This window comes from Electrophorus electricus, chromosome 7 (genome assembly GCF_013358815.1).
Source record: "Electrophorus electricus isolate fEleEle1 chromosome 7, fEleEle1.pri, whole genome shotgun sequence".
Taxonomy (NCBI): domain Eukaryota; kingdom Metazoa; phylum Chordata; class Actinopteri; order Gymnotiformes; family Gymnotidae; genus Electrophorus; species Electrophorus electricus.
Window position 1 is genome coordinate 17446704 of NC_049541.1, and position 25297 is coordinate 17472000.

A 25297-nucleotide genomic window follows, 5' to 3' on the forward strand; every position below is an offset into this window, starting at 1 on the left:
TATCTGGAAATAAAAAATGTAAATATACTTCATATACTTCTTCAATTTGTTTGTTCAATTTGTTGTTATGATTTGGGAATTTTTGTGTGTGTGTGTGTGTTTGTGTGTGTACTCAGGCTGTGGGCCAATGGGGCAGTGGAGAGGAGAAAGGCAAGGACTTCCTGTTTACAGCCCTCTTTACATACATTTAGTTTAAAGGGGGCAAAAAAACTTTTCTGGAGCTTGTGCACATATATTTTGGTATCTGGAGTGCCTACCAACATACAAGCTGTGAAATAAGAGAAACCAGAGGGATGCTTTTCTGTGTCAGCAGGAGAGTAATTAGAAATGTACCAACCTCAATCTGCGTATCTCCAACCATTGCTTGAAAACTCCCTTTGCAAAGGTATGCCATGTTTCTCTTGCAAAGATGAGCCCTGCTAGCATTATGTTGACGCTAAGCAGGGGAATCGCTACATCAGCCTCAGAGTACAAAATAACTGAATGGATACATTTACCTTTTTACAACCTGGGTCAGTACAACATAGGACGGGCAATGAAACCTTTACTAAAAAAGGAACCAATACCATTTTTAAGATTTAAAAAATAAATCATAGTTAAGATAAGTTGTGTTTCATTGACCGTTTAGCTTAGGTATTGCTGGTGGCAATAGATATAATTTTCAAGAAAGTTATTAGCTTTACAAATTCAAAGTCTGAATTGAGTACAAAGATAATGGTTGCACCACTGTATTTTTGTCTGGCAGCCATGTTTCTCTCAGTGTACATGTTTAACAGTTGTGATGGTAGCGTGAAGCTCTGCTCACACTTGCACACCCACAGAGGAGGGGAAGGGGGCAGGTGTGGGCTGATCAGTGGCTCATTATCATTTAAAAGAAAAATAAGACGTTCTGAACAGGATTGTTTTGACTGGGTGAGATGGGTACTGTGGTGCTTGACCCTTGTTATTTAGACTACAGCATGTCATAGATATTTTATCAAGACCACTGGGAGCTGTGTTAATGTTTGTAAAGGGGGTATAATAGGTGTCTTTTAGTGTTTTAATTGTTGATCTGTGTGGTTGTGTGTGTGCTTTGTTCAGCTTGGTTTTACTTTTTTTGTTTGTGTTTGCTTTAGGAAATATCTCCATCATCATGGTGTGTGGAGTTAGCATTGGAACATTTCTTGAACGCACTGTTACCAGAAGAGCAAATCTTTGGTGTAAAGGCACAGTGTTATGCAGTGGAGGAGCTTGCGGAAGAGATGACATGCCAAGCATCTCCCAGGCGAGGGGCGGTAGAATAACTAGTGTGCTGGCAGTGTAGGAATAGGAAACAGTCAATGTCACAAACCTAAGCCAGGCGGTACAAGGAACGGGGGCTGCCCAGTGTGTAGCCCAGTAGCTGGGAAGCAATGACTGTCCAACTCAAGTCCGTCACCAGCTGAATTGACATGAGAGGGAGGTAGAGGCTTCTGCTCGTGGTGGTGGGTCTGAGCTGAGTGCACCGATTCTGCCTCGAGTCTATACAGGATGCACGCATACTCGGCTTGTGTTTCCTCACAGCAGCCAGGGCCGAGCTCCAACATAAGAAGTAAATCCTGGGCAAGTGAAGCTGCCCATGGCAGCTAGCGACGAAGCCGAGGCAGAGAGTTGGGACTGCGGCCTTTGTTTTCCGGGCAGGAAACTGCTGGCTGTAGAGGAGCCGAACACGCATGATGTTAGACAGGGCGTGCTGTTACATTAGAGGTGCCAGAAATTTTCACGTGTGACACTCCCAGTGCTGGAGGAACTGAACGCGAATTGCCAGTGCAGGTTGTTGAATCCACGAGGGCCATGGGTGATGCACATGAGCAGCACCCTTATCACCATCAACAACAGGGAAAGCAAAAAGCATGGAGGCCAGCGGTGGCAGTTAAAGAGGAAGTCTGCACAGAACTGAAGGTGGTGCATGAACTGTGGCAGTGGATTGGGTTGGACTTAACAGAATAGCAGAAACAGTGGCTCTGGAAGCATTTGTTATAGAGATGCAGAAAGATTACATGTGGACAGATTTAGTGCAGCAAGATTTATCACTGGCTATGCTGTACCGATTCGGCTCCATCCCCATTGTCTTGTGTTGACTTAGAACAGGCAGCAGAGCAGAAGGTGAAAGAGATGGCAGCTGTGGGCATCATCAAGCCATCAAATAGATCCTGGGTGGCACCAGTGGTCCTGGCAAAGAAAAAGGATAACAGCTGGCACTTCTATTTAGACTATCGGTGGCACAATGCTGTTACTAAGCCCCACTCACATCCAGTCCCACACATTGACGCCTTGGAGCAGCTCGCCAGCTCTGCATGGTTTTGCTCAGTGGTTCTGTGAAGCAGTTACTGGCAAGTGACACCTGCTCTTGGTGCCAAAAGAAAAATAGCATTTACATTGGGCACAGAGCTATGGCATCTATGGCTTTAGGACTTTGTAATGCACTAGCCATGTTTGAGCTTATGATCGAGCGAATGCTTGCTGGTATCCCTAATGAACAGTGCATCATTTATGTAGATGACATGCTGGTCCACAGACCTAATTTTAATCATGCATTTGCAAACCTAGAGCAGATATTCCAAGATATTAAGCTCTGACTACAGCCATTAGCCCCTGTGGTGGCTGTGGCCAAGTGCATCTTTTGTTTGGCGGTAGCTGTAAACCTTAAAATAATTTAACCAAAAATTTTTAAAACATAAATTGGATGTAAAATCAGTTTAAACAGGGTTATAGGGATTTGTGGAACAATATATTTATTTTAATACATTTGTTGAGAACACTCCTCCACAAGTAACCTGCGTTTACACATTCAAGAAACGGCAAGCAAAAAAAGAACATCAGATGCTTCCTCCAGTAACATTGTTTCCAAAAAAACAATACAACACAAATACAACACTTGTCAACAGTGACAAGTGATTTATAAAGCTGCTTTGAGACAACTGTTGTAAAAAAACACTATATAAATTAAATTTGACTTCACTACTTTCATTGTTGCTGTTTTTTAAGTAGTAACAATTACTACTCAGATATTTACTGAGGATTTTTTGTTTATTTGTTGGTTTGTTTGTTTTACTGGGGTTACAATTACAATTACTCATAACGAAGAAGGAGTTGGAACGTCCAGTGGGATGAGGAAACTAAGCATGCGTTTGCTGCTGTCTGCAGTCAGCTATTTGAGGCACCAGTGTATTGGTATTTCCCAGGGCATGCGACGATTTCATCGTGGACGCATACACCAGCAATAAGGCCATTGTCCTCCCACAGGTACAGGATGGGACCGTGAGAGTCATTGTATACTACAGCCAGTCTTTGAGCAAACCAGAACGCAACTATTGCATGACAAGGAGAGAGCTGTTCACGGTCGGAGTGAAGCTACGTCATTTTTGCCCTTACATCTATTGTGTCCATTTGATCCTGCATATTGATTACACCTCACTGACTTGGCTCATGCAGTTCAGAGAGCCCGAGAGTCAAGTAGTGAGGTGGCTTGCAGCGCTGCAGGAATACAACTTTGGTATCTGACACTGTGCCTCATCTTGCTGTCCGTGTGCTACAGAAGGATGCTTCTCTGTGTGTGGCTCTAGAAGTGAATGGGGGGAGCTGAGAGGTGTGCTGCTGCTGCTGTAACCCCCTGCTGGATGCTGTGATCTGTGAGTAGTTCCATCGCATCCAGGAGGAGGATGTAGTGCTCTCTGGGGCATGCAGATGGCTCCTAGCAGAGTTGGGTGCACGTGTTGTCGCAGGGGCCCACCATTAAGACAATTCACGCAGGCTGGGACAGTCTTTGAATGCAAGATGTGCTGCTGTATTGTGTGTGGGAGGAACCGTTGCCTGGGCAGCGTGTGTGGCAGTTGTTAGTACCACACAGCCTGAGCAAAACTCTGCTGGGCACGGTGCATGGGCCAGCTAGCGTGGGAGTTTGGTGTGGGAAAAATGCTGAAGCAGCTGTGGTGGCGATTCTACTGACTGGGATGTCGCATGGACGTAGAACTTTATCTGCACTGCTGTGAACAGTCCATGATGAAGAAGGGACTGCTACAGCTGTCACACCTGCCTACTAAATCTCTTCACTCTGGTGCACCTATGGAGAGGGTTGTAGTGGACAACCTGGGCCTCTCTTCTACCAGCAATTCTGGGAACTACATTGTCTGCTGGGGACCAAGGAGGGCAGTGAGCCCAGAGCAGGGTTTATTGAGGTGTTCTGCCAATGCCTCCACTCTGTGCAATAGCTCACCAGAGAACACTAGGGCAACTCCAGCACTTGTCAGAAAGGAGCCAGCGACTTGCCATGAGTGGGCTGCATGCTGCCCTAAGTTCCAGTCATCATGGGAGGGCCCCTGCGTTGTGAAGAAGCACCTAGCCGAGATAGTATATCAGGACTAGAGTGGAGCACAGTGTCCACATTCATTGCCCCATATCAACAGCCAGGAGACCAGTCTATTGGTGCTGTTGCTGGCCCAGGTGGCAGGCAGGAAAATGGAGACTATGGATGTGGCCAGTCCACAGCATGAGGGACATGTCTCAGGGACTAGAAAGTTAGTCTGTAACCCATCTCTTGGCAAGCATAGCTCAGTTTATCTTAATCTAGTTTAGGCTTGTTTTAGCATTCCTCTAACCTTTTTGTAATCAGTTTCAGGCCATAGAACTACTGTTGGCTGGTTATCTTCGGTTAGTGGACCACTCCCAGAGACACTGAACTGACACAAAAAAATAAACAACAGCAACAAAAAACAGCTGTGCCTGACCTACCTGGACCTGTTTAATACCAGAAATCATGCCATTACCATGTTAGGATTAGATCTGTGTTTAGAATGATTTAATCACCTAAATAAATGCTGTAATCCATGGATATGAAAATAACCAGAGATTAATAGAGTATAAGGTGGCTGGTGAATTGAAAATGGTCTACAGTCTGTGTTATATATTTATAAATGCACCTATAAGACAGGTGCATCTAATAAATGGCCGGTGAGAGCACCTGCAAGGTCTGAGTTTCTAATAAAGTGTCTGGAAAATATATACACTGATGATATACTGGCCCCTATAGGAGCTACTGAGTGGGAAAAAATATAGGCAATTAAAAATTAGCTCTGTACACAGTATTCCTGAAGATTACAATATAAGATTTGATTGTGGTTATAAAGAGATCGGTTCCCCTTTAATTTTGTTTTTCTTCGGAAATGTCTTCTGATCACCTGTCAGGGGCGGCACATGCGCGCCGTGGGTGAAGGGAGGGGAGACTGAACAGTGGACGCGCACAGAGGGGCACCGTTCTCCTAATGTGCGTTATCAACAGAGAGAGTCGAAGGGGAGGCGAGTAAATATGTAGAAATAGTATGACACGCCACCGACGGCCGCGTATACCGAGTTTTAGCATCTTCTGCGGATCTAAACATCTGTACTGCCGCGTAGTTTGTTAAAAGGGAGGGATTATGGGGAACGAGGCGAGCGTGGAAGGCGGCGAAGGGGGTCTTGCTGGACTACCAGCGGGGCTTGCACCTGACGGGAAGGGTGGCTTCATCCAGATGCCTGCAGGGGAAGAGGCGGATCTCAGCCATTTGAGCGAGGAGGAGAGGAAGGATATCGTAGCCGCTATGGCAAAATCTCAGTCCAGGCAAGTTGATTTAACGTACAAGGAGGCTCCAGTGGCGCGTTTAATATGTATTCGTGCCGTAAGCATGTTAAGCCCTCCAGGTGCCTTACCCGGCTCGTTGGCTACACGGAGAAGACGTGTGCGATTATATTGTGTTTTGAACGGGGCACTGCAGGTTGGCACATCACGACCGCAGCACGGGGGCAAAACACACCCATCGAGATTCATAATCACAATCAGCTAATTTAAAGAAAGCTACAACTAAAGTCTGGACTGGTGTAAAAGCGCCATCTGAATCAGTTGTTGTTTTAGTTGCCTTGTGTATCTATTTCTTTGATGGTTAATTTGGAGCATAGTAATCTTGGTTTACTATGAGCATTGAATCCATGAGCAAAGATGAGTGCCGTTGCTTCTCGCCAAACAAACACAGATGTCCAATCTACGCGTTTATGTAGTGGGCCGTATAATAAAATGATTGGATTGATTTGATTCAAAGCTTAATGGATGGTTCTTTTTTTGTTGTTTTTTGTTTACTGGATTTGCCTTTATTAGTTTATCAAAGAGCATTGCTTGAAGAAAAAAAATCGAATTGCTTGATGGGTAAATATTTCCTTGCCAAGTATTTTTTTCTTCCTTGAATTGTGCTTCCTCGACCTCTTGGTACATGCGTCCTCATCGGTTAATGTTTATTTTGTTTTTGTTTTGTCAATTTTCTTATTCGTGGATCTATAAATTATAGCCGCTTTTCCTATTTAAACATATACTGCCCTATGGGTTGTGCAGGTGATGTCATAAATGCTGCTTTGGAAAATAGGGAATAACACTCCTTGACGCCACTAAAACAAAACGCGTGATAATTCGATCAAATGTAGTAATACTGTCGTCATTTCCACTGTCATCCCGGCCCAAAGACAAAAAACGCGAGGCGTTAAATAGGAAGCACAGGGCCATGCAGTTCCTCTTCGTGAAAATTATTTTTATCTGTGCAAATCGGGGGGAGGGGTATAAATATTAATGACTATATATAGCACAGCAAGCATGAATGCCATGATGTATATTAACTCTGTTCTTATCTCGAGGTGTAGTTTACGTATAGAAGTATATAGGTGAGAAAGTCCATCAGTTGTTACGTTCGCTCTCCGTGGTGCTGAAAATCACATCATGGGTATGTAGAGAAAGCGCTTTTCTCGATGAAAGGGAAAACGCCTCGTTGTTACAAGTGGACAGTTCGAGTATAATTCTCAAATACAGACGGTTCAAATAAGTAGTGATTCAAATCCCACTCTACCTCTCAGTACTTTAAAGGTGGTTGTGAACATCTCTTTCGGAAGCAAGAGTATAATTCTCTCTTAAAGAATGAAGTATTGATTAAAATGAATAACAACCGTTCAGACGATCAAATCCCCTTAACCTCTGGGCTTTTTTTAGTGTAGTTTTATTAGACCTTAATTATCTGGTTTTATGGCAGTGTACAGTGCTGCAGATGCCAACAAGATTCTCTTTCACAGCACGACAGGTCTCAGGTGTGTTGATGAGAGGTTTAGATTTCTGTGATGTTAAAAAGCAATATCTTTATATGGTTCATGTGAAAACGATTGCTTATGCTTAGATTATGTTTTAGGCATTATTGTTTGCTTTAAACTGGGGTTTTTTACCTACTAGTATTTTTGTGTTTGATGTAAGTTTGCTTTGTCATGCAGTGCCTGAATTCAGAGCTTGGCTATTATGGTCGGCTATTGATCAGTCTGTCTGGAAAGTATATCCACATCAGGGCCAAAGCTATTTTGGAAGTTTTCCATGATGGCAATTAAGAAGGCATCATATTATTAAATCTGTGATGCATACTATCCATGCTTTGCCACTACTTCACTCAGTATGGAGAATTCACCCCTTTTTTGTGTTTATTTACCACACAGGCCATCAGTGCCTCAGCCTTCTGGAGGACGAGGTCCAGCAGGGCTCAGTAAGAGTCGAACTGTAGACGCATTTGGCGAGGGTCCACCACCCAAGCCAAAGCCTGGCCGCAGTCCCTCGTCCCTCAGCCTCCTCGAGTCTCGCTTCAGGCAGGAGCCCAAAGGCCCCGAGCAATCCCATACTGGCATGTTCTCCTCTTCATTCCTGAGTGGGGTCACCTCAGCTGTCTCCTCAGCCAGTACCAAAAAGTTCAGCCTTTTTGGTAACGATGAAGAAGACAAACCCAAGCCCAGCTCTCAGCAGAGCTCGCCTAAAGGACAACCGAAGCAGGCAGCTCCACCACACGGGTCTGCAGGAAAGCCTGCTAGTCCCGGGCCTGGAAGCCCGAGTAAAGTTAGCCCTCCCCCACCGAAGGCTGGAGGAGCATTTTGTCCTCTTTGTAATACCACTGAGCTCAACTTGCAGGCCAAAGACCAGCCACCCAACTACAACACCTGCACAGGGTGCAAACAGCAGGTGTGCAATCTGTGTGGCTTCAGCCCTCCTGACTCGTCGGTAAGATCCCTACATTGCCCCACCACATCATTATCATCCCAAACCCTTAAGCACTAGTACAGGCCAAATTGAGACACTAGGGCTGTGGATTCAAATGGTGCATATAATTCATCTTAAAAATATAAATATAATTAGATAATATAATTCCCAATTTTCTGAAATAAAATGTAAACTGATGTTTCTATTTTTGTAATGTTGGCAAAGGACGTTTAAAAACATTAATGTTTTATTTTGGTGTTTAGTGTGTGCACACTGCGAAATCCAGCCTTTCAGGAGCAATGAATGTTTTCATGAATCATCTGAACACAATCACTGTGTTTAAAGAAAACAGTTGCATTTTGCCTTGAAGTATTACGTGTCCAAACATCAGACCTAAAATCTCTGAAGCATGGCTGGATTTGATTGAGAAAGATGCTCTGGTGGACCTGCAGTCAGTATCGGTTTCCCCCAGGGGGAAGAGGGACCATATGGGCTCCAAGGGGGAAGATTATCAAGGTGACTCATGTCATCCCAACAGGAAGTGCAGGAGTTTGCCTTTCACTACGTTCGGGGACCAATATGAGAATAGCAAAGCCTTAGAGATCGCAAAGTGTTGTTTACTGTTCTGTTCAGTGATGAAATATAAAGTGGAAAGACCTAGGAATAACAACATCTGTGTCTACTGGTTTAAATGTAATTACATAAATATAAAGAATTGACTCAAGCACAATCAAACATGCATTTTGCATTGGCTTTTCATGAGGCTAGCTCTGGGCACTAAAACACTGCACAGTTTTGGGCTTAAACTACTACAGCATGATTCGACTCATGAAGACCTTGATGTCCAGCCAATGAGTATATTGTGATGTGCTGGAGCAGGAAAGCCATAATCTGTGCAGTACTGTGAACCTTGAGATCTGAATATGCATTATGCTGTTATATTTTTTATACAAGGATGTAGTTCATATATACATACTGATATATCAAAAAATTAATAAATGGCCAAGCTATTCATCATTATGTTCATTTTTCGAATGAGGATTATTTTTAAAAGGATTTTTTAATGGATTTGGTATTGTATTTGATACTGTTCCATACCTAACTGTAAATAAAAAAGGTGGTTTACAGAATCAAGTAATGAAAAACTGAAAAACTCTCCAAGCTCCTTGAAAATGTGACCTTTGGATTTATGAATTTATAACTTTCTATGAACAATCGTCTATGCAAGCAGGGTGTAAGGGGAAATTAAAACAGATGTTCTTGCTAAACTATGCATGTATATGGATGCCTGTGCACAGTATGTGTGTGTTTTGTGCTTATTTTTTGGCATTTGCTTTATGTGTCCTTCCCTTTTTGGCTGTTTTCTCAGGGTAAGGAATGGCTATGTCTGAACTGCCAAATGCAGCGGACGCTAGGAAACATGGAACCGTCTGCTGCAAGTCCAAAGGGCAGCCCCCAGATCTCTCCTTCAAAAACCAAGCAAGATGGGGGTGGCTTTTTTGGGGGATTCAGTCTTGGCGGGTTGACCGACACAGCAAAAGCCCCTATAGCAGAGGCAGTCACAGGGAAGTTCTTTAGCGGTTTTGGCAGCTCATCTAAACCTCAGGGTGGCACTCCAACACAGACCACTGAATCAGTGACTGGGAAGCTCTTCGGTGGGTTCAGTGGGCAAACCGAACCAGCCAAGCCATCCACGGCTGCTTCTCCACCACCTGAGGCTGTTTCGGGGAAGATATTTGGGTTCGGCTCTTCATTCCTTAGCTCAGCCACGAGCCTCCTCACTGGGGAGGAGCCAAAGTCTCCCACTGACTCTATTTCCAACTCCTCTCCAGGATCGCCTGCAGACTCACAACGTAGTACCCCGATTGCCTTTTCCAAAGCGCCAGCCTCTCCCAAATCTCAAGTCCCTGACCCAAATGCCCCAAAAGATAAACCCACCACAGAGCCTGAAAAGGCAGCTCCAGGTTCAGTGACTCAGTCCAACTGTCCACTTTGTAAAGAGGAACTGAACATTGGTTCAGGAGCTGCACCCAATTACTCTGTCTGTACAGACTGCAAGAAGACTGTGTGTAACCAGTGTGGTTTCAACCCTATGCCACATGTCTCAGAGGTAAGCATCTTCTATACAATACTACCTATAAAGGTTTACCCATCTATGGAATGCAAGCCATAGCTGACTAGGCCCATCATTTTGCCAGATATTGATAATGCATAGGAGAGTTGGTGGTTGTCAGGAAAAAAAAAATGATGATCTAAACTTAATTGTACCAATGTTAAAAATCAAACGAATTATCTGACAAGGAGTAACCTTCCACTTCACCCCTTTAACACTGGCAAAGGGGAGGCCAAGAGGACCCTGCCAGTGATAATGTTAGAGCCTAAGGATGTAAAACACTGATGTGTGAACATTAAACATTTAAAGTTGTAGTGCACTTGTCAGCTCTTGCTGAACACAAACACTTGTCCAATCAAAGATGTTATCTTCACTGCCTGGCAGTTGGTGCCCCACTGCATGTGTCTGAGATGAGCATGTGTGATCTGGAGCTGAAGTCATTATCCCATGTGCAGCTTTTCCCTTTTTTACTCACCTTTTTCTTTGGAATTTGGGGCTTACTAGGAGGAAGGATGATTTTTTTTTAATTATATATATATATATATATATATATATATATATATATATATATATATATATATATATATATATATATATATAATGATGTCACAGGTACAGCAACAGAGAGGACCTTTTTAACGGCCACACCTCAATTAGTCATGAATAAGCTATCATGACATTATTGCTTGATACCCCTAACACATTCAGTTGCAGGACATGATAAAATGTTAATGTACTCAATATGTTGTGCATTTATTATATAAATGAATGACAATTTCATGCCCAGTTGTCATGGGTAATATGCTTTTCAGTACTTATTGTCCTCTTCTTGAACTAAAAATATAAAACTATATAACTACATAGAGCATGCTGTAGATCTTCTCTTTTGCACAGAAGCTTAAGAGACACAGTCTTAACTATTGTTCTGGGAAATATTTAGTTGTGGTTCAGTTTTATTTTTAGATCAGTGCCATATAAGACACCCATTAAGAAACTCATTCCATGTTTTTTCTTCACAAACATGGTGACCTAAGTTGCTGGACAGTGTTCGTATTAGACACTCGGAGTGTGTGTATGTGTGCATATGTGTGTGTGTGTCTGTGTCTATGTGTGTGTCTGTATGTGTGTGTGTGTCTACAAAAAAGGGCAATTTTCCTGCATTCTATTACTTCTATTGCTCACTCACTTTAATCCTGTGAGTCTATTACAGGTGAGTTGAGCAGATTAGCCTGAGCAGGCCCATCCTGCTCGACCACACAGTGTTTGAGACTATGATATCACTTTTTATGCAGCAATTTACCAAGGTGGCAGAAAAATCTTTCCCACTTATGTTACTGAAACTCCACCTATAATGACAGTTAGTAAATGTTTGCTGTATCTCTGTGTTATAAGAGTAAGTGTGAAGCCAAGGGTTGAGTAACTGTATTAGCAAAATCACCACTAATGTGCTTCAGTTTGAATAAGAGATTAGACAGGATCAGACCATTACAAACTCTGCTGGGCTTCAGTAGAGAACAAAATTTTGTTATTATTGGAAGCACTGTTTTGTAGAAAACAATGCTGTTATTATAGGAAGTGTTGCTATTTTAGGAATGCTCTGTTTTTAATTTCAAACTTCCTCCTCCCCTGACTAAGTCCTGATCTGAATAGTTTGACTCAGAATGTGTGTTTGTCTTTGATGTGCTCTTCCTGAGTGATGGGGATCTGATTAACTGGATAATGGCAAAGGTGTGGGTTTGTGCCATAGACTAGTGTCTCCCAATCCAGCTCTTGAAGGCCCTATATAGTTACATTTTTGCTCTATCCAAGCTACAAAGAACCACATATTCAGTGTTCCTAGTCACTCTAATCAGATGTGTTGGCAAATGGAGAAAAAAATGTGGACCAGCTGGGTACCTCTGAGGACTGGGGATAGGAAGCATTGTTGTAGGCATGTCACTATTGTTTGGTTATTCCTCTAAAATATATTGTAATAACATATAAATCTGCCAGTGCATTTCATTTCTTGCAGAAAAAGGAACTTTTTAAAAATGTTTTTCATTCTTGGTTTGTTATTTGTATGTATATTTGTAAAGAGTGTATATGTATGTTCATGTACATGTCTGGCTCTTGTGTACATAGGTAGTGTGTCCTAGCTAACAGAATCTCAACAGCTGAGATGTATTGTTAGACTGGAATATTACTCGGAATCTGTCCATATTTGTTTCATAGTGAGATGACAAGATTTATTTTCTCCTGCTGTCTCTCTGTCTCTTTCTTTCTCCCCATCTATCTCCCCTGAGGCAACAGTCATCCTCTCCTTTGAGTTTTTTACTTATTAATGTGACTGCAACACTTTACAGTGTTTGTCTTACATGTTTCACTCTGTGTTTATGTATATTGTTATGTCTAAAATAGGTGAGGCTCAACACATTCTGTTTTCTTCAAATTAATATTTAGTATATAAAATATAGAAATTATACATTTTTACCTAAACACAGTCCTCACTGTTTTCAACTACTTGTTTCCTGCTATCTTTGAACTGAAATTTTTGAGACGCTCCCTTAGCTGAGCAGGCTGTGCCACAAGGCTGAGCAGCCTAATGGCCTCTTCAGACACTTTTCAGTGCCTCGCCCCTTTCTGAAGGGAGTATGCACAAAATGCATGCCTTCACTACTGCTGAGTCAAAATGGAAGTGGAACATTTCTCCTCCGTGGTGACAGTGCATAGCAACAATGCCATGTCCCCTGTAGCAAACAATTATGTTGCACTTTACATAACAGGAGAATACATCAGAGGTAGGAGGTGCATTTTGTCAGTCACTTTCAAGTTGGCAGTATTTACCTTCCCAACTGATATAACCACCCTGTTTGCACTAATGATCAGACACTAAAGCGCCAACCTGGCCAGAATGTTTATTTTTGGAACCATCACGTTCTGATTGTTTCCTCCTTGCTACCATATGCAGACCCAGCTAGACATGAAGGTGATTTAAGTGGCTGAACCAATCAGAGGGGCAATCTTCATCCTTTGACCAATGAAGCTATTTATTCTTAACTGGACTGTCATCGGGTATGACGTTTCCATGCGTCGGAGTGTTGACGGTTTCACAGTAGTCATGCAGCTAGCTGGACCAGGCTTTAGATCCCTTTACACAAGCCTTTTTTTCTAGTTTGCCATCTGCTGCTCCTGGCTTTGACTTAGGAGTAGGCCAACTGATGTGTTGCCCCTCCCCCCTGTCACTCCACCTCCTGCCATAACATACCACGTCTATGCCCTATGCCTTATTTATGCCCTATGCCTTATCTATGCTTGCCTGTTGCTTAGTACTTCTTTATTTGCTCTTTGAGATAATATTCTGCCTCACTCCTCCATTGTAATGCCCACATTCTCCTTCACTAAGCCCCATCTACCTCCTGCCAAATGGTCACAGCACCCAAGCTTGCTGCCCCTCTCCTCCTGCCTATGCTTCTCTGGGTCACTTACAGTTCTGCCTGACCTCCCTCTGAGCTTTTTATTTAACTCACCACTGTCTTCAAAGTGGTAGACTGATTTCTTCCATTGTACTCAAGAGAGTTTCTTTATGACTGTGAGACTGCCACCATGGTATGACTCCTCACCCATTAAAGTTCCATAAGAAATATTGGCAAAAATAAGAAATATGGCAGAAAAGGATAGGATTTGTTTTCTGTGTACCTGGTTACATCCCTGGAACAATGAGTACTGTAGGCATTTCACTGTCCGTCGGTCTATTTCCTTGCCATTTGGCTAGACAGATGACGCTTTGCGTTTTCTTTCTTTCTTGAGTTGCTAAGTCATCAGTCATTCTGCTCTGTCTGTCTGAGTCTGTGAGCTCTGTTCCCATAGCTACAGTCTAGATTTTCCTTCTCTCTTTGGCTATTTTATGTAATGCGCGCACACACACACACACACACACACACACAAACACACACACGCGTGTGTGTGTGTGTGTTGTGTGTGTGTATGTGTGTGTGTGTGTGTGTGTGTGTGTGTGTGTGTGTGTGTGTGTGTGTGTGAAAGTGTGATCTCTATCACTGTGGATATCTGTCCACCTGTCTGTTTGATCAGGTGATGTTTACTCTTTCTGTTCTGTGCTTACCTTTTGAAGCTACATTTCTTCCTCTCTGTCTATATGTTTGCTTACAGTAATTTTATTGTACTCTTCTGTGAAAATCTTGCATGTGCATCTGGGGATTTCTGATCTAAGACTTAAATATGCAAAATACATTTGAAAATGCCAGTGTCTACCTGTATTTATATATTGGCTGTATTTCTTAGTATTACTTAGTATATTTGCATGCTACCTGACAGTCATAAAGAAGCAAAAATAGCCAGAATGACAAAAGAACAGTGAAGGCAGGGCCATGCACGACTGCAAGGCACTCTGGGATACTGGGCGTCTTTATGTCAGTGGACTTTTATTTCCATTTGTACATGATGGATGCATATGTATGTGTGAGTGTGTGTGTGTGTGTGTGTGTGTGAGAGAGAGAGAGAGAGAGAGAGAGAGAGAGTTTATTTTCAAAAGCCTCTCTCTGAGGCTGGGCATATTCCTGTCCAACATGTGCCAGCCTCTCTCTGATGTTTTGAAAGGCTCTACATTTTTAGAGGGGTGTGTGTGGGGGGGGGGGGACATGACACTGAGACAGAGGAAGGTATGTTCTCTATTCACCAGCTATGTCTAAAGACAGGTCATTAGCCCTAGTTTGTTACACTTGTGTTCAAAACTTACAATGTAATTATCTCTTTTGTGTTTGTGTAGAATATTTGTGAATTGTGATCATCCAAGCAGTTTTCCAAATTGTTCCACTTTGAGTCCTTAAATATGCCAGAGCTCTCTGCTTGGCTCAGAGCCACTGAGACTCAAAATATAGAGAGTTATCAGACTTGTAGCCAGAAAAGTAGCAAAAGCCCACAAATAAACACTTACACACTCACACACACACACACACACACATACATATAGACACACACACACACACACACACACACACGTACACACATACATATACACACATACATATACACATACACACACGCGCACACACGTACACACATACATACACACACACACACACACACGTACACACATACATATATACACACACACATACGTACACACATACACACACGCGCACGCACACACACACGTACACACATACATATACACACACATACATACACACACACACACACACACATACACACACACACACGTACACACACATACATACACACACACCCACACACACACACACACGTACACACATATACATATACACACACACACAAACATGTACACACACACACACACTTGATCACCTGGAGATTATAAAGATGCTGCCTAGAGACCTACTTCAGTTTTGATAGTAAGGAGAGGAAAAAAGAAGAGTAAAAAGTGAAGACTAGGGTTAGGGAGTAGAGAAAAATAAACAATGACATTAAAGATGCAATGAGGGTTAAGGCCACAACAGGAAGAGTATTTAAGCAATCTGCCTAAGTGGATATGACTTAGCATGTCTTTTGTGTACTAGCAACAATTCAGCCTTTCACACATCTTGGCCACTGCTGTACTTTAATCTTATAGAATTTGAATTAAACGCAAAAAAAAAATACATTTAATTGCCTGAATTAAGAAATAATGCTGTATAAAAGAACCCAAAGTGGGACATGAAATGAGAACAAAGCTGTATTCATGAGAACAATGGCACAGCCAAGCTAGCTTCTCACACCTGTTCATCAGTTCACCTGTCCACCTGCTCTCAGCCATCTGGGACAAAGAAACCTGATTCATGTATTTTAATGTGGGTGTGTGTTTATGTGTCTTTGTGTCTTTGTTCATAGGTTAGTTGTCTAAAGAGCCACCTTGTAAGAGTGCAGAGATACAGAGAGCAGTAAGGACAGACAGACAGAAAGATGGACAGGCAGACAGACAGTCACACAGATTAGATAGATAGATAGATAGATAGATAGATAGATAGATAGATAGATAGATAGATAGATAGATAGATAGATAGATAGATAGATAGATAGATAGATAGATAGATAGATAGATAGATAGATAGATAGATAGATAGATAGATAGGCTGATTTGATTGATTGATTGATTGATACATAACCCACATGCCTGAAACATTTATTAATCAGAAGAATTTAGAGACTGTAGATCTGTTGCTGTGCACAATTTGCATCCTCCAACTATTCATGTATCTTCCAACTCCTCATAGTTTCTTATATTTTCTGGATATTTCTGGGTGGCAGATCACCTTTGACACTGCTGTAATGCAGGTACCTTTCAAAACCAACTTCCATGCCACTACCATGTCAGTACTACTGCTGTGGTGAGAATAGTCATCAGTGGTCCTGTGGTCACAAGCTAACCAGTGAGAACCAGGGTGGAGAGTGGCTTACATTGGTGAGGCAAAAAATGGAATGTAATGGCACAGATATAAAATGACCTATAAGATAGGCATTCATAATCTTTGGCCAGTAAATGTAAGTGCAAAATAGGTGTTTTAATGATGTGGGTGGTGATACATAGATATATATGTAATCTATGATATCAGCGTTAGTGATGGCTTTCCTCAGTGCACGAACAGAAATCAACCACAGTGCCACAGTTATGAGTAAATTTAGCTTCATTTCCCACATTTATTGCCAGACTTCACACACACACACACACACACACACACACACACACACGTTCCTGTTTCTTCTATCGACAGGAAGCTCTCTCTGGGAGCGAACACACCCACCCACTTCAGTCCTTTCAACCAGCTCAAAATACCATCTAGGACACTACACTAGATGGACAATACAGTCAAGATTTTGTTGTGTTTTATGTTGCTAGCATATTGTGTTCCTTAACACTTAATCAAAGCTATAGCATATTCACCTTCACAGATGAAAATGCCCTTTTCTCTCTAGTTTCACCTTACTAAGAGTTTTATTCCGTAGTAGAGGATGTCATTTTCTGGGCATTTATTTCCTAATTGGCTGTTGAATCCAACACACATAGTAAAATAGACAGCATGAAAACTCCCCTCTGTCCTGAGTTATATTTTGAAGGTTTTATATTTATACTATCTACCTGATATGTTATTGATATTAGCAATGCTCCTTCTATGCTTTGATTAGATCCTCCGATTTGCCTAAAAACACATGCAAAGCACAGATGAAAATATCTTTTGTTTTCTGATATCAGAGACCCTTTCAATTTGCCACCTGCTAGTCAAGTGAAGAAAAGCACTGGCCAGACATTTTAAATGGTCTTTTCTGTATTTGTTTTCTCCCTTAATACCTCAGCATGGTTTAAATTCCCAGTTCTCTGAGGTGAGTGAAGTACTTAAAACATATTCGTCTTTACTATATGATAGACTTCTTTTATTATGGTGGTGTGAATCTCAAATATATATGTCATCAGTGTGTAGGTCTATGTGTAAATCTGCCATCCATGCGGTCCAAGTCTTTACGATTTGGTGCTAATTATCTTCACATTCAGTTCTCATACTTGGAGAGATGACTAGTGCAAGAAGTATGACTCACTAGTAATTTAAACAAGCTTGGTTGATGCGGACCTTAACTTCCCCAGTAAAAATCAAATGTGATTATGACTGCTGGAATTGGTAATAAAGTCAGTGACAACTGTTTATCAGGTACCTGAGACACATAAAGGCTCCAGGGCTGGGAAATGTTCCAGGGAAATGTTCTATAAAGTTGTGTCTGATTCCCTTGGTTATACACTCAGCTCATGTGATAGAATCTCTGATGGGTAAAACAAATGTGGTTTTCAGGCCCAATCACATATCATGTGACTGTGTTCTCATTACTTCACATCAGTTATGATCAGTCTTCCTCTTGGCTTGGTTAATTTAATGGATAGCATTATAAAAACCCATTGCATTATGGGACTCCGAAGGACCTTGGCCATATCATACTACAGTGTTACATTTTATTTCGCCAGCGATTGAACAAAATGACTATTGATGTTTCATCATCGCTGCCAGTGACCTGAGAGTCAAACAGATGGAATTTCATTCAGTTCCAGCTTTGTCTCCCCCTGAATAAGATCTGATAACAAAATATCATTCTCCGCTTAGCTTGGGTGCTTCATTACTGATGAATTAAGTGAGTAGGAAAAGAATGCACACTGGCTTCACTTTTTCTGAGTTAATAGAAATCACTGCTCACCAGTCTCTAGGTGTTAATTTGGCTGGAAAGTGCAGATGAAGGTAAAAAAAGAACATGATTATTTTACAATAAAATTGCTTAAACTGCAGGATAAGAGATGGAGGAAAAGGGTCAGTAATCTTTTTTATTACTATAGATACCTTTAAAGTGCAGCTTCTGGAACAGCACATAGAGAAGGGTAACACTCCATCTTATATTTTCTTCATATCAATCGTACAACTAAAATATTTTATGACATTCTGAAGTTGTGATCTTATAGTAAACTAATTTCCTTATTTTTATGTTGTGCTTCATTTGTGCTTTCTGAGTGCTTGGAATGTTCCACAGTTCCATTCCTACTTGGCTGTGATAAATGCCAGTCTCTGCTCTGCTTGCCCTCTTAAACCACTGTGATACCCAAGACTGTTTAATTTAGATTAAGACCGTCTGTGAAACCAGTGGAGAATCACGGAAATGCTGAGTATAACGCATTAAGCCTCAGCACTCAAATGTGAGAGAAAACTTCCAAAATTTACATCAGCCTTTGAAGCAAGAACAGTGTCATATGACTACTGCGTTTGTGCCATTCTCATTGCATTCTGGGTATATATTTATCTCTCATTTTAGCACTGTCTGAGGCTTTTGCTGTCGCAATATACTGCACATGGCGCTTCAAATGTAGTTGATTTTGCAGGTCTCAGCATTTATAGTGCTTCTTTTGATAAATGTGAGCATTCTTTGTGCTGTAGGTATGTCTTAATTAAGCTATTGCTGAAAAGACAGTCAACCAAGATGCTTGTCACCAACTGAACTAAAGATTAAATCAAAGTAAAGAGATCCTGTACTGGATAGTCAACATGGAGGGAACAGCTCTTCTGTTGTTCACTCTGCTCTGTTTGCAGTAAGCTTTAATTGGCTCTAAATACAGGCATTTAGTTAATTCTCCTGAACAATCCCACCAGAACAATCAGCTGCCTGTTATCATCCACCCTGATGCTCACACACACAAATCTGCACACAGTCATAAACAAACAGAAATAAACCAAATGGTCTGCTGTGGCACATGTCTGTATCAAAGCTGAACTTTTCTGACAGGTTGTCCTATTACCATGAATAATGGACTATATGTATCTCTCTTAATTAACATGTAACTATCTCCCCAGAAATAGAATTGGTTATTCTGGACTCTCCTTGCCCAGGCCTGCTTAATGTAAATGACGTGAAATTAAAACACATCTAGTTTAGTTTATTTGACAGTAAAAGCAAGATGGCATATCATGTTTGTCAGGTATAGCACAATAAAGTCACAAACAATAAAGTCACAATATTCATATTTCCACTAATAATTGCAAAAAAACAATAAAAAGAAAAATAACCTTATTTTTTTTCTGTTAATCCACTGCTTACTTGTGAAATATGCTGCAAGTTCCAAAGGCATTTTGTGTTACACCCATGTTAATGTATTTGCTTATTGTCTTACAGAACGAATGGCTATGCCTGAACTGCCAGACACAAAGGACTCTCTCTGGAAAACTTGGGGATATGCCACTTCCACCTTCCCCAAAGCTGCCAGCTAAATCCCAACCTACCCCCCCACCTTCCCCAGACCCAACTGCCTCCTCTACCCCTGCATCACCTACTCCCACTGCCAAAGCACCCACACCAACCCCCGATGTAACTCAGGCCCCAGCTACCACAGACGATGCTAAACCTGTAGTAGAGTCAGCTGCAGTGCAACAGGATGGGGAAAATGCAGTACTGGAGAGCACAGAGGTAGGTTAATACCTGAGGGAAGTGAGGAGCAAACATTTGATATCACATCAGAAAACAAAAAAGGCACATCCATTCCACCTGAGCCAACAGTCAAAGCTGCCACCCCTCCTCCTAATAGTATCCAAAGGTATACAGAAGATGTTAAAGAGGATGAAAGAGTAGAAGAAACAGCTGCATTTTGAGGACCAAAAGGGAGAAAAAATGAGCAAGTGCAGAGTCAACCAGTAAAGTTGGTTGGAAACCCCAGTAAGGTCCTGCCATTGGACAAGTTTGAGATTAACCCAGACAGGCTGCAAACAATACAATTAACACATGTTAAGCCATCCACAGAGGTGATAACTGCACAAGTAATATACATCCTGTTATCAGTGAAACAGAGCAGAAGGCAACTGATCAAGGAGCAGAGGGGATTTCACAACGTCAATATTCAGATATTCAGTATTCAGACTATTCAGTATTGTTAAACTAGCTTCATCTTATCATATACATTGCAGTACAGGAAATATATCAGATGATGAAAATGTCCCTGTAGCAGATAAACTTGCTACTCCAATTAAAGTAGGAGAAAAGGAGATGGGTGCTCTGCGTATCAAAATGCCAGTAAAAACAACAGAGACAAGAAGTTGGTGAATTTCTTAGTGAAGCCAATGCTATTAAAGAAAAAAAGAATCTATCCCTGCAAAATGTATTAAAACATTTCACACACGAATACTCGAATCAAGATAGTTCAGAGTCTGCAGGAAAAAAAAAAAGAAATGTAAACCTGAAAAGCCATCAGGGATTCAAGAGTGTTTGTCAGAAGTAAATCAGTTAAAGCAAAATCAGAGCAGAGGTTATTATCGTCTTCAATTTGTGATGCTAAATATGGGCACAAAGATTCACAGGATAAAACAGTGCAGTCAGTGAATGATATTGTAAAGACTTCGAATGGAGAAGGACACCATCTCAAAAAAGGTTCCAGAACAGTCTAGCACATCTATTTCACCAGACCAGAGAGCTCAATCTCTGTTCCCTTTAGTTGGAAACAGGGGCAGAAGTCAGAAAGGGAACTAAAGTCAAATGTGCAACATCTTATATAACTAGCCCAAAAGATAGATTCTGCTCCTATGCCCCTTAAAGAAAATTTTAAGGGAGGTAAAACCTTACTCACTACTAAAGAAAAGCCTGACACCAAATCTAATAATGAAAGTGTAGACTGTACCTCAGATCCTGTAGTAGAACCTCCTTCTCCACAGCCTGGAGCTAGTAAACAAGAAAAAAATCCCATGTGGAAATGCCATCTGCAGACATTCAAAGGACAAAGGTGGAAGGTGGGCCAATGCATTTTGAAAAAAATGCTTGATAAAGCATTTTTGCTTTGATAATGCCTAAAGAATTTAATGAATTGAGAGAGGTAATCGTATATGTAGCTGTAGAGAAAATGTGGGACAAAGAACTTTTAGACATTTTAGATAAGTGTTACTGCTATGTTGCACTATTTTACCTTCTTTATATATTCTTGTTTTGAAAATTCCAATTTTTCTAGCTTTAACTTTAACTTTTTTCTTTATTTCAGAAAAAAGGTGAACTATTAGAGCAACCTGGTGGCAAAGAGGAAGCCAGTGAAGCATGCAGTCCCACCAGCCCTTCAGATATAGCTAAGTTGGAAAATACTGTACTTCCAATACTAGAGGCAAAGACAGCATCCTCTAACGATGAGAAACAAATCGACACTGTGAACACTGAGAGTCTCCCAGAGTCTCCAAAAATCAGCACAGAGCAGGGCAAACATGAAGAGAAGCTAGAAATCCCAACAGACCTTGAAGGAAAGATTTTGGAGAACAGCAGTGAGGGAGAGCCTTCACCTCAAAAGAATGTAGGCAGGCAGAGCCCAGGTGCTGCAGATGAAGAGTCGATCCGTAAGCAGATTATGGAAATGAGTGCTGATGAGGTTTCATCACCATCCATTGAACAGAAGGAACCTAACCTCGAAATATCTGTGGCAGACAATGGAACCGGTATCCGTCATTTCAAAACAATCGAACTCAACAGTGTGGCCACTGTTAAACCAACTTCAGATGATGGTGAACCAGAGAGCCTTACAGATTCCCCTGATGACAGATCCAGAGGTGAAGGCTCTTCAAGCTTGCATGCTTCCAGCTTTACTCCAGGGACATCTCCAACATCGCTGTCTTCTCTTGATGAAGACAGTGATAGCAGCAGCCCAAGCCATATTCGGTCCAGTGGTGAGGGGAAGCAGCACAGAAAAGCCAAGCACCGGCAGCCAGGCCAGATGCTACCCACCATTGAAGATTCATCTGAAGAAGAAGAGCTCCGTGAGGAGGAAGAGCTCCTGAAAGAGCAGGAGAAGCAGAAGATCTCTGGAAAAAAATCTAAGAAGGATAAAGAGGAGATACGAGCACAGAGAAGGAGGGAGAGGCCAAAAACTCCACCAAGCAATCTCTCACCAATTGAAGATGCTTCTCCAACAGAGGAGCTACGGCAAGAAGCAGAGATGGAGGAATTCCGAAGATCCTCCTGTTCAGATTTCTCCCCAAGCATGGAATCAGAACCAGAAGGATTTGAAATTCTTCCAGAGAAGATTGCTGCTGTACAAGAAGGATATCAGCTGCCAACATCAGTCTCTTTATATTCTCCAACAGATGAGCAAAATACTGATAACCAATCCAAAGAAACAAAGGAAAAACAACCTGAAAAAACAGCAGATGAAGCCTATGAAGAAATAATGCTAAGGGCAAAATCAACGACAGAAAAAAATGACCAAGAAGCAAAAACACTAAGCTCTCCTGATGAAGTCTATGAAGACATACTGCAGAGCAAGAAAGAGCAAAATCTTAAAGAGGATCACACCATGGATGAAATTCCCAAACCAGATATCATTCCTCCCCTAAATGACCCAAAAGTAGAGTCCATCAGTACAAGCATCTCTGGACAGCTCGGCAAGGATGGAAAACCATTATTGAATGCTGAGGAAGCTTATGAAGAACTTATGAAAAAACAAAAAAGTGTTCTGACACCGGGTACAAGTCCAACCCAATCAATCTCTGATTTGAATAACACAGCAAAAGAAATAAAAGAAACATCTGCCACCAAACTAGAGAATGCTCCTCAAGAAAGAGTTCGACCTGTTATACCTGATCTTACAGTGACACAGTGTTCCTCAGGTGAAGAGGAATCTGGAGAGGAAAGCATTTTAAGTCAAAAACTGGGTACTGCATCAACATCAACACATACTCCAGTGGCTGAGGCAAAGGAAATACCAGCTGCTGTTACCAGATCTACTACTGATGTTGTTGACTTGTCAAAGTCTTCAGAGTTTACTCAAGTAGATGATTCCCCTACTCCAGTTCCTAGCATAGCTTCTAGACCTTCTGTTCCAGTATCACCTTTACCCACTGTACCACAGTACACTCCAACAGTACCTAGCATAGTATCAGCTGCCCCTCCTGTCCCTCCCAAGCCAACAGTTCTACGCAGAGCTCAGGAAACAGCAGACATTCCCACTCCCCCACCTCTACCACCCGCTACTCTACCCAAGCCTGTTGTTTATCCCAAAATTATTCCACCTCATTTTCCCCAAAGAACAGTTCCTGTTGGAATGCCAGCAACAGCCCCTAGTACACAGATTAGACAACCTGTAGCTTTATTATACAAACCCCACATTCCTCCTCCTGTGCCTCCAAAGCCATCCTCCATACCTGCAGGCCTGACATTCAGTCACAGAATAGGAGAGACTATCAAACCGCCCATAGCTCCAAAACCCATAACAAGTGCCCAGCCACCTTCTTCTTATGCTCCAACAAGACCAAACATACTCCCCACAGGCTCCATACACGGAGCTCTGAATCTGAGTCATTCAGCTGAGAATAAATCAGGGGCTACATCACCCATTAAGTCCCCCACATCCCCAAGGTTTGGCAAGTCTTTACATGACACTTATGTAGTAATTACTCTGCCATCCCAACCTGGTTCACCAGTAGATGGTGTGACATCCCAAGCCCTTATAAGTTTTGGTCCCACGTCCCCTAGGGTACCATTAACATTCACACACTTTACAGAAACCGTAGACAGCCCAGAAATATCAGGTCCAGGGCAAGTAGTCATTCCAAATATTGGTGTCCAGGTAGTTCAAAGAACAACAGTGTCTGTTGTGCAAGAAAAAACACCACCACCATCTCCCACTGGGAGAAGTGTCCCTGAACATCTGAGATCACAACCAGTACAAGAACATAATGGGGTTCCCTGTCATTCTGGTGAGGTTGTTGATCTACGCACTCCAAAAGTGGATGCTGAAACTGTTACAAAAGGTATGGATCTGTCATCCTCTGAGTCACGACAGCATTGCTTCCTTGCTGGTGTGAGTGGGCGACAGCACAGTGCTATTCAGTCATCTGTAATGAACCTAAGCATTGATAGTTCTTCAGTACCTGTGGTAACTGATGAAATAACCATCCTCAATTGTACAGATACTATGGCCTACAGGAACAATGATCTTTCCCAAGCTACCTCAATGCCTTTCCCACTTGCAACAGCTTTTGAGCCTGTTTCCCAAATTATTTACCATCCTGTTGGTTCTCAACCAGAAAAGCCAATCAATCTTTCCACAGCTGGGGGTAAAACTCACCCTGTTCCTGTGACAATAGCACCCACAGTTGCAAGGAATGGCATTAGCACAATTCCACCTTGGCCAGAAACTCGCGTATGTGGTGCAGTTGATCTCACTACTGTAAAGCCTGTTCAAACCATGGTCTCTGTAGATGGGTCCACTTCAGAGGCAGTTACAGCAGTGATGACTGAAGATGAGGGTAAACCAGTAGACCTGACAGCAGGAAGACGAGCAGTCTGTTGTGATGTAGTCTATAAGCTTCCATTTGCAGGTAGCTGTGCCACAACTCAGCAGCCCTCAGCTCCATTGCCAGAGGACCGCTTTGGCTATAGAGATGATCACTACCAGTATGATCGCTCTCCCTATGGCATGAGAGGACTTGGTGGAATCAAGCCCTCAATGTCTGACACTAATTTGGCTGAGGCCAGTCTCTTCCTGTACAAGAGTAAAAATAGTTATGATTACAACGGGGCAATGGAGGGTGCTGTAGACCTAACCTCTGGTCTGCACAGGACACACTGTGCAGTGGCAGGTCAGTGCAATATTACAGATCTTTCTCACAGGTGTCATTTTGAGTTACCTATGCTTGTTCCCA

The 25297-nt window shown here is 42.0% G+C and overlaps 1 protein-coding gene across 6 annotated transcripts in view; it reads left to right on the top strand.

Moving 5' to 3' along the window:
• The first annotated feature begins 5246 nt into the window (after positions 1-5246).
• Positions 5247-25297, top strand: part of pcloa (piccolo presynaptic cytomatrix protein a) — a 44382-nt gene continuing 24331 nt past the window's right edge. For all 6 annotated transcript variants that reach the window (XM_035527954.1, XM_035527956.1, XM_035527958.1 and 3 more), the window contains exons 1-5: positions 5247-5614; positions 7510-8062; positions 9411-10151; positions 19806-20096; positions 21652-25234. In XM_035527954.1, the coding sequence (XP_035383847.1) occupies positions 5433-5614; positions 7510-8062; positions 9411-10151; positions 19806-20096; positions 21652-25234 (5350 nt within the window). In that variant the 5' untranslated portion in view covers positions 5247-5432. The remainder of the gene's footprint in view (positions 5615-7509; positions 8063-9410; positions 10152-19805; positions 20097-21651; positions 25235-25297) is intronic.